Below are 11,122 nucleotides of genomic sequence, written 5' to 3' on the forward strand. Positions count from 1 at the left end.
AGCAAGACATGACCTGTGAACTCTAGTCATTAAAATAGCCTAATTAATTCCACTGCCAACGACTCAAATTGCTCAAATTGTTGTTGTAATTGTGACTAAAGTAAAATGGTAAACGTTTCATTTGAGCCTATTAGAATGTGTAAATGTGTATGCAAATGTCTTTGATTGCGTGTGTGTGTGTGTGTGTGTGTGTGTGTGTGTGTTTGTGTCACACTCTGTGCTCCACTGTCTCTGTGTCCAAATAGAGGCTCCATGATTGTGGAGGCCAGGTCATCTGATGCAGCACTCCATCACTCTCCTTATTGGTCTGGTTCTTCATTTCCTGAGGCGGTCCTCATGAGAACCAGTTTCATCATAGCGCTTGATGGTTTTTTGCGACTACACTTGAAGAAACTTTCAAAGTTCTTGACATTCTCCGGATAGACTGACATTTGTGTCTTAAGTAACGATGGACTGTCGTTTCTCTTTGCTTATTTAAGCTGTTCTTGCCATAATATGGACTCTTTTACCAAATAGGGCTATCTTCTGTATCATAAACTCAACAAGGGCTATCCTTGTCATAAACACAACTGATTGGCCCAAACACTTTAAGAAGGAAAGAAATTCCACAAATGAACTTTGAACAAGGCACACCTGTTAATTGAAATGCATTCCAGGTGACTACCTCATGAAGCTGGTTGAGAGAATGCCAAGAGCGTGGAAAGCTGTCATCAAGGCAAATCAAATTTGTTTAACACTTTTTTGGTTACTACATGATCCCATATGTGCTATTTCATAGTTTTGATGTCTTCACAATTATTCTAAAATGTAGACAATAGTAAAAAATAAAGAAAAACCCTTGAATGAGTAGGTGTGTCCAAACTTTCGACTGCTACTGTATATGGGGACAGTAGATGGTGATCTATATGGGGACAGTAGATGGAGACAGTAGATGGTGATCTATATGGGGACAGTAGATGGAGACAGTAGATGGTGATCTATATGGGGACAGTAGATGGAGACAGTAGATGGGGACAGTAGATGGTGATCTATATGGGGACAGTAGATGGAGACAGTAGATGGGGACAGTAGATGGTGATCTATATGGGGACAGTAGATGGAGACAGTAGATGGTGATCTACATGGGGACAGTAGATGGTGATCTATATGGAGACAGTAGATGGGGACAGTAGATGGTGATCTATATGGAGACAGTAGCTGGAGACAGTAGATGGTGATCTACATGGGGACAGTAGATGGTGATCTATATGGAGACAGTAGATGGGGACAGTAGATGGTGATCTATATGGGGACAGTAGATGGTGATCTATATGGAGACAGTAGATGGAGACAGTGAATGGTGATCTACATGGGGACAGTAGATGGAGACAGTAGATGGTGATCTACATGGGGACAGTAGATGGTGATCTATATGGAGACCGTAGATGGGGACAGTAGATGGTGATCTACATGGGGACAGTAGATGGTGATCTATATGGGGACAGATGGTGATCTATATGGGGACAGTAGATGGTGATGTAGATGGGGACAGTAGATGGTGATCTATATGGAGACAGTAGATGGTGATCTATATGGAGACAGTAGATGGGGGCAGTAGATGGTGATCTATATGGGGACAGTAGATGGTGATCTATATGGGGACAGTAGATGGGGACAGTAGATGGTGATATATATGAGGACAGTAGATGGTGATCTATATGGGGACAGTAGATGGTGATCTATATGGGGACAGTAGATGGTGATCTATATGGAGACAGTATATGGGGACAGTAGATGGTGATCTATATGGGGACAGTAGATGGAGACAGTAGATGGTGATCTATATGGGGACAGTAGATGGAGACAGTAGATGGTGATCTATATGGGGACAGTAGATGGAGACAGTAGATGGGGACAGTAGATGGTGATCTATATGGGGACAGTAGATGGAGACAGTAGATGGGGACAGTAGATGGTGATCTATATGGGGACAGTAGATGGAGACAGTAGATGGTGATCTACATGGGGACAGTAGATGGTGATCTATATGGAGACAGTAGATGGGGACAGTAGATGGTGATCTATATGGAGACATGGAGACAGTAGATGGTGATCTACATGGGGACAGTAGATGGTGATCTATATGGAGACAGTAGATGGGGACAGTAGATGGTGATCTATATGGGGACAGTAGATGGTGATCTATATGGAGACAGTAGATGGAGACAGTGAATGGTGATCTACATGGGGACAGTAGATGGAGACAGTAGATGGTGATCTACATGGGGACAGTAGATGGTGATCTATATGGAGACCGTAGATGGGGACAGTAGATGGTGATCTACATGGGGACAGTAGATGGTGATCTATATGGGGACAGATGGTGATCTATATGGGGACAGTAGATGGTGATGTAGATGGGGACAGTAGATGGTGATCTATATGGAGACAGTAGATGGTGATCTATATGGAGACAGTAGATGGGGGCAGTAGATGGTGATCTATATGGGGACAGTAGATGGTGATCTATATGGGGACAGTAGATGGGGACAGTAGATGGTGATATATATGAGGACAGTAGATGGTGATCTATATGGGGACAGTAGATGGTGATCTATATGGGGACAGTAGATGGTGATCTATATGGAGACAGTAGATGGGGACAGTAGATGGTGATCTATATGGGGACAGTAGATGGAGACAGTAGATGGTGATCTACATGGGGACAGTAGATGGTGATCTACATGGAGACAGTAGATGGGGACAGTAGATGGTGATCTATATGGGGACAGTAGATGGAGACAGTAGATGGTGATCTACATGGGGACAGTAGATGGTGATCTACATGGAGACAGTAGATGGGGACAGTAGATGATGATCTATATGGGGACAGTAGATGGGGACAGTAGATGGTGATCTACATGGGGACAGTAGATGGTGATCTATATGGGGACAGTAGATGGAGACAGTAGATGGTGATCTATATGGGGACAGTAGATGGGGGCAGTAGATGGTGATCTATATGGGGACAGTAGATGGTGATCTATATGGGGACAGTAGATGGTGATCTATATGGAGACAGTAGATGGGGACAGTAGATGGTGATCTATATGGGGACAGTAGATGGAGACAGTAGATGGTGATCTACATGGGGACAGTAGATGGTGATCTACATGGAGACAGTAGATGGGGACAGTAGATGGTGATCTATATGGGGACAGTAGATGGAGACAGTAGATGGTGATCTACATGGGGACAGTAGATGGTGATCTACATGGAGACAGTAGATGGGGACAGTAGATGGTGATCTACATGGGGACAGTAGATGGAGACAGTAGATGGTGATCTACATGGGGACAGTAGATGGTGATCTATATGGAGACCGTAGATGGGGACAGTAGATGGTGATCTACATGGGGACAGTAGATGGTGATCTATATGGAGACAGTAGATGGTGATCTATATGGGGACAGTAGATGGTGATCTATATGGGAACAGTAAATGCTGATCTATATGGGAACAGTAGATGGTGATCTATATGGAGACAGTAGATGGTGATCTATATGGAGACAGTAGATGGTGATCTATATGGAGACAGTAGATGATGATCTATATGGAGACAGTAGATGGTGATCTATATGGGGACAGTAGATGGTGATCTATATGGGGACAGTAGATGATGATCTATATGGGGACAGTAGATGGTCATCTATATGGGGACAGTAGATGGTGATCTATATGGAGACAGTAGATGGTGATCTATATGGAGACAGTAGATGGTGATCTATATGGAGACAGTAGATGGTGATCTATATGGGGACAGTAGATGGTGATCTATATGGGAACAGTAGATGGTGATCTATATGGGAACAGTAGATGGTGATCTATATGGGGACAGTAGATGGTGATCTATATGGGGACAGTAGATGGTGATCTATATGGAGACAGTAGATGGTGATCTATATGGAGACAGTAGATGGTGATCTATATGGGGACAGTAGATGGTGATCTATATGGGGACAGTATATGGTGATCTATATGGAGACAGTAGATGGTGATCTATATGGAGACAGTAGATGGTGATCTATATGGGGACAGTAGATGGTGATCTATATGGGGACAGTAGATGGTGATCTATATGGGGACAGTAGATGGTGATCTATATGGGGACAGTAGATGGTGATCTATATGGGGACAGTAGATGGTGATCTATATGGGGACAGTAGATGGTGATCTATATAGAGACAGTAGATGGTGATCTATATGGAGACAGTAGATGGTGATCTATATGGAGACAGTAGATGGTGATCTATATGGAGACAGTAGATGGTGATCTATATGGAGACAGTAGATGGTGATCTATATGGAGACAGTAGATGGTGATCTATATGGAGACAGTAGATGGTGATCTATATGGAGACAGTAGATGGTGATATATATGGAGACAGTAGATGGTGATCTATATGGGGACAGTAGATTATGATCTATATGGGGACAGTAGATGGTGATCTATATGGAGACAGTAGATGGTGATCTATATGGAGACAGTAGATGGTGATCTATATGGAGACAGTAGATGGTGATCTATATGGAGACAGTATATGGTGATCTATATGGGGACAGTAGATGGTGATCTATATGGAGACAGTAGATGGTGATCTATATGGAGACAGTAGATGGTGATCTATATGGGGACAGTAGATGGTGATCTATATGGGGACAGTAGATGGTGATATATGGGGACAGTATGGGGACAGTAGATGGTGATCTATATGGGGACAGTAGATGGTGATCTATATGGGGACAGTAGATGGTGATCTATATGGGGACAGTAGATGGTGATCTATATGGGGACAGTAGATGGGGATCTATATGGGGACAGTAGATGGGGACAGTAGATGGTGATCTATATGGGGACAGTAGATGGTGATCTATATGGAGACAGTAGATGGTGATCTATATGGAGACAGTAGATGGTTATCTATATGGAGACAGTAGATGGTGATCTATATGGAGACAGTAGATGGTGATCTATATGGGGACAGTAGATGGTGATCTATATGGGGACAGTAGATGGTGATCTATACGGAGACAGTAGATGGTGATCTATATGGGGACAGTAGATGGGGACAGTAGATGGTGATCTATATGGGGACAGTAGATGGTGATCTATATGGAGACAGTAGATGGAGACAGTAGATGGTGATCTATATGGGGACAGTAGATGGTGATCTATATGGAGACAGTAGATGGTGATCTATATGGAGACAGTAGATGGTGATCTATATGGAGACAGTAGATGGGGACAGTAGATGGTGATCTATATGGGGACAGTAGATGGTGATCTATATGGGGACAGTAGATGGTGATCTATATGGGGACAGTAGATGGTGATCTATATGGGGACAGTAGATGGTGATCTATATGGGGACAGTAGATGGTGATCTATATGGAGACAGTAGATGGTGATCTATATGGAGACAGTAGATGGGGACAGTATAGTGATCTAGATGGGGACAGTAGATGGGGACAGTATAGTGATCTACATGGGGACAGTAGATGGAGACAGTAGATGGAGACAGTATAGTGATCTACATGGAGACAGTAGATGGGGACAGTAGATGGAGACAGTATAGTGATCTACATGGGGACAGTAGATGGAGACAGTAGATGGGGACAGTATAGTGATCTACATGGAGACAGTAGATGGGGACAGTATAGTGATCTACATGGGGACAGTAGATGGGGACAGTAGATGGAGACAGTATAGTGATCTACATGGGGACAGTAGATGGAGACAGTAGATGGAGACAGTAGATGGAGACAGTATAGTGATCTACATGGGGACAGTAGATGGGGACAGTAGATGGAGACAGTAGATGGAGACAGTAGATGGAGACAGTATAGTGATCTACATGGGGACAGTAGATGGAGACAGTAGATGGGGACAGTATAGTGATCTACATGGAGACAGTAGATGGGGACAGTATAGTGATCTACATGGGGACAGTAGATGGGGACAGTAGATGGGGACAGTATAGTGATCTATATGGAGACAGTAGATGGAGACAGTATAGTGATCTACATGGGGACAGTAGATGGAGACAGTAGATGGGGACAGTATAGTGATCTACATGGAGACAGTAGATGGGGACAGTATAGTGATCTACATGGGGACAGTAGATGGGGACAGTAGATGGGGACAGTATAGTGATCTAGATGGAGACAGTAGATGGGGACAGTAGATGGGGACAGTATAGTGATCTAGATGGAGACAGTAGATGGGGACAGTATAGTGATCTACATGGGGACAGTAGATGGGGACAGTAGATGTAGACAGTATAGTGATCTACATGGGGACAGTAGATGGAGACAGTAGATGGAGACAGTATAGTGATCTACATGGGGACAGTAGATGGGGACAGTAGATGAAAGCTGAGACACAGAGGAAGTCTGCTCTCTCCCTCTGGGGTCGGGACAGAGACACAGAGGAAGGCTGCTCTCTCCCTCTGGGGTCGGGACAGAGACACAGAGGAAGGCTGCTCTCTCTCTCTGGGGTCGGGACAGAGAGAGTGTGTGGGTGTGTGTGTGTACGGGGTGTGTGTGTGTACGGGGTGTGTGTGTGTGTACAGGGTGTGTGTGTGTGTACGGGGTGTGTGTGTGTACGGGGTGTGTGTGTGTACGTACGGGGTGTGTGTGTGTACGTGGTGTGTGTACGTGGTGTGTGTACGTGGTGTGTGTGTGTGTGTGTGTGTACGTGGTGGGTGTGTGTGTGTATGTACGTGGGGTGTGTGTGTGTGTACGGGGTGTGTGTGTGTGTACGGGGTGTGTGTGTGTACAGGGTGTGTGTGTGTACGTGGTGTGTACGTGGTGTGTGTGTGTGTGTACGTGGTGTGTGTGTGTACGTGGTGTGTGTGTGTACGTGGAGTGTGTGTGTACGTGGAGTGTGTGTGTACGTGGTGTGTGTGTGTGTGTATGTGGTGTGTGTACGTGGTGTGTGTGTTCGTGGTGTGTGTGTGTGTACGTGGTGTGTGTGTGTGTACGTGGTGTGTGTGTGTGTGTACGTGGTGTGTGTGTGTGTGTGTACGTGGTGTGTGTGTGTGTACGTGGTGTGTGTGTGTACGTGGTGTGTGTACGGGGTGTGTGTGTGTACGGGGTGTGTGTGTGTGCGGGGTGTGTGTGTGTGCGTGTTGTGTGTGTGTGTGTACATGGTGTGTGTGTGTGCATGGTGTGTGTGTGTGCATGGTGTGTGTGTGTGTGCATGGTGTGTGTGTGCATGGTGTGTGTGTGCATGGTGTGTGTGTGTGTGCATGGTGTGTGTGTACCTGCAGTGCTTCCAGGAAGCGGAAGGATCCCAGGCGTCGTCCTCTGGGAACCAGACAGAAGGTAGAGTTGTGAAGCATCTCTCTGTAATCATGTCTGAAGACAGAACAGACGGGTTACACGTTAATATGATCTGGCATTCAGTAGACACGTATCAACAGTGACTTTACACGTTAATATGATCTGGCATTCAGTAGACACGTATCAACAGTGACTTTACACGTTAATATGATCTGGCATTCAGTAGACACGTATCAACAGTGACTTAACGTGACTTCACGACAGTGGCTTAACGACAGTGACTTCACAACAGTGACTTCACAACAGTGACTGTGTGCAGCATCCCAAACACTGACACGGAAGACAAACACCCACAACACAAAACTGAAACCCAGGCTAGCTGGCTAAGTACGATTCTCAATCAGGGAAAACAATTGACAGCTGCCTCTGATTGAGAACCATACTAGGCCAAACTCAAAAACCAACATAGAAAAACAAACATAGACTGCCCACCCAACTCACGCCCTGACCATACTAAAACAAACATAGACTGCCCACCCAACTCACGCCCTGACCATACTAAAACAAACATAGACTGCCCACCCAACTCACGCCCTGACCATACTAAAACAAACATAGACTGCCCACCCAACTCACGTCCTGACCACGTCCTGACCAAAGGAACTAAGGTCATGAGTTCTCGTCTTGGAACCCAGTAAGCTGATAGATTGATGAGTTCTCGTCTTGGAACCCAGCAAGCTGATAGATTGATGAGTTCTCGTCTTGGAACCCAGTAAGCTGATAGATAGATAGATTGATGAGTTCTCGTCTTGGAACCCAGTAAGCTGATAGATTGATGAGTTCTCGTCTTGGAACCCAGCAAGCTGATAGATAGATAGATTGATGAGTTCTCGTCTTGGAACCCAGTAAGCTGATAGATTGATGAGTTCTCGTCTTGGAACCCAGTAAGCTGATAGATAGATAGATTGATGAGTTCTAGTCTTGGAACCCAGTAAGCTGATAGATAGATAGATTGATGAGTTCTAGTCTTGGAACCCAGTAAGCTGATAGATTGATGAGTTCTAGTCTTGGAACCCAGTAAGCTGATAGATTGATGAGTTCTCGTCTTGGAACCCAGTAAGCTGATAGATTGATGAGTTCTAGTCTTGGAACCCAGTAAGCTGATAGATTGATGAGTTCTCGTCTTGGAACCCAGTAAGCTGATAGATTGATGAGTTCTAGTCTTGGAACCCAGTAAACTGATAGATTGATGAGTTCTAGTCTTGGAACCCAGTAAACTGATAGATTGATGAGTTCTCGTCTTGGAACCCAGTAAGCTGATAGATTGATGAGTTCTCGTCTTGGAACCCAGCAAGCTGATAGATAGATAGATTGATGAGTTCTCGTCTTGGAACCCAGTAAGCTGATAGATTGATGAGTTCTCGTCTTGGAACCCAGTAAGCTGATAGATAGATAGATTGATGAGTTCTAGTCTTGGAACCCAGTAAGCTGATAGATAGATAGATTGATGAGTTCTAGTCTTGGAACCCAGTAAGCTGATAGATTGATGAGTTCTAGTCTTGGAACCCAGTAAGCTGATAGATTGATGAGTTCTCGTCTTGGAACCCAGTAAGCTGATAGATTGATGAGTTCTAGTCTTGGAACCCAGTAAGCTGATAGATTGATGAGTTCTCGTCTTGGAACCCAGTAAGCTGATAGATTGATGAGTTCTAGTCTTGGAACCCAGTAAGCTGATAGATTGATGAGTTCTCGTCTTGGAACCCAGTAAGCTGATAGATTGATGAGTTCTAGTCTTGGAACCCAGTAAACTGATAGATTGATGAGTTCTAGTCTTGGAACCCAGTAAACTGATAGATTGATGAGTTCTAGTCTTGGAACCCAGTAAACTGATAGATTGATGAGTTCTCGTCTTGGAACCCAGTAAGCTGATAGATTGATGAGTTCTAGTCTTGGAACCCAGTAAACTGATAGATTGATGAGTTCTAGTCTTGGAACCCAGTAAGCTGATAGATTGATGAGTTCTCGTCTTGGAACCCAGTAAGCTGATAGATAGATTGATGAGTACTAGTCTTGGAACCCAGTAAGCTGATAGATAAGACTAGCACAGAGATGTCTTCCCAGCCGTGTAGAAACAACACAGTTATGTTCACACAGCCCAACAACGTCCTGTTTATCTAGCTAGCCTGTTGTGTTTACTAGTTGCCTTAGAAACATCCTGTTAGTTTGTTCACACGATGAGTCTGAGTTGAATCATCTTCCCCATCAATCAGATGAGTAGAAACTACGGGAAGCATGAGAGTGACGTTTGACAGATGTGGGACAACCTGTACAGTGATAATTATTGTGTAATTGGACCCTGATGAAGCCGTACCTAGCCCGGAGATCTCTAGTCAAGCCAAGAGAGAGCCTGACCTACGTACAGAGCAGATACATGAAACAGGATGTCATTCCTGGCCCCTGGCAGGGAGAATCCCATGCTGTTTATCACATCGCACTCATGGCAGGACATGACGGCGTCCGTACGAACCATCACTGCTAACTGAGCTGTCAGGGATAGATGGTTCTAGAACCAGCTGCGTGTTGTCCTTCTCTGTGGCTCTAACAGATCAGACGTCTACCATCAACATGAGGACTACATGCACTGTACGCCCTCACCTATCCTGTCCCATAGACACATGCTGACATCTGGTCTGACGCAGGGTAATGTATAGACGAGGCCATACGTACGTCATCATCAGTGTCTGAACCTATAGCTCAGTGTCTGGATCTATAGCTCAGTGTCTGGATCTATAGCTCAGTGTCTGGATCTATAGCTCAGTGTCTGGATCTATAGCTCAGTGTCTGGATCTATAGCTCAGTGTCTGGATCTATAGCTCAGTGTCTGGACCTATAGATCAGTGTCTGGACCTATAGATCAGTGTCTGGATCTATAGCTCAGTGTCTGGATCTATAGCTCAGTGTCTGGATCTATAGCTCAGTGTCTGGATCTATAGCTCAGTGTCTGGATCTATAGCTCAGTGTCTGGATCTATAGCTCAGTGTCTGGATCTATAGCTCAGTGTCTGGATCTATAGCTCAGTGTCTGGATCTATAGCTCAGTGTCTGGATCTATAGCTCAGTGTCTGGATCTATAGCTCAGTGTCTGGACCTATAGCTCAGTGTCTGGACCTATAGCTCAGTGTCTGGATCTATAGCTCAGTGTCTGGATCTATAGCTCAGTGTCTGGATGTATAGCTCAGTGTCTGGATCTATAGCTCAGTGTCTGGACCTATAGCTCAGTGTCTGGACCTATAGCTCAGTGTCTGGATCTATAGACCAGTGTCTGGATCTATAGCTCAGTGTCTGGATCTATAGCTCAGTGTCTGGATCTATAGCTCAGTGTCTGGATCTATAGCTCAGTGTCTGGATCTATAGCTCAGTGTCTGGATCTATAGCTCAGTGTCTTGATCTATAGCTCAGTGATCTATAGCTCAGTGTCTGGACCTATAGCTCAGTGTCTGGATCTATAGCTCAGTGTCTGGATCTATAGCTCAGTGTCTGGATCTATAGCTCAGTGTCTGGATCTATAGCTCAGTGTCTGGATCTATAGCTCAGTGTCTGGATCTATAGCTCAGTGTCTGGACCTATAGCCCAGTGTCTGGATCTATAGCTCAGTGTCTGGATCTATAGCTCAGTGTCTGGATCTATAGCTCAGTGTCTGGATCGATAGCTCAGTGTCTGGATCTATAGCTCAGTGTCTGGATCTATAGCTCAGTGTCTGGATCTATAGCTCAGTGTCTGGACCTGAAAAGAAAAGCTTT

At 44.8% G+C, this 11,122-nt stretch overlaps 1 protein-coding gene across 1 annotated transcript in view; it reads right to left on the reverse strand.

Moving 5' to 3' along the window:
• Positions 1 to 9,853, reverse strand: part of LOC139400287 (exostosin-1a-like) — a gene marked incomplete at its 3' end in the record, with an annotated part of 22,853 nt that extends 13,000 nt beyond the window's left edge. The window contains exons 1-2 of the mRNA XM_071145254.1: positions 9,744 to 9,853; positions 7,305 to 7,398 (exon numbers count right to left, since the gene is read on the reverse strand). Of these exons, the coding sequence (XP_071001355.1) occupies positions 7,305 to 7,398; positions 9,744 to 9,853 (204 nt within the window). The remainder of the gene's footprint in view (positions 1 to 7,304; positions 7,399 to 9,743) is intronic.
• Positions 9,854 to 11,122: the final 1,269 nt, after the last annotated feature.

Source organism: Oncorhynchus clarkii, unplaced genomic scaffold (assembly GCF_045791955.1).
Source record: "Oncorhynchus clarkii lewisi isolate Uvic-CL-2024 unplaced genomic scaffold, UVic_Ocla_1.0 unplaced_contig_13591_pilon_pilon, whole genome shotgun sequence".
In the NCBI taxonomy this organism is placed as follows: Eukaryota; Metazoa; Chordata; class Actinopteri; order Salmoniformes; family Salmonidae; genus Oncorhynchus; species Oncorhynchus clarkii.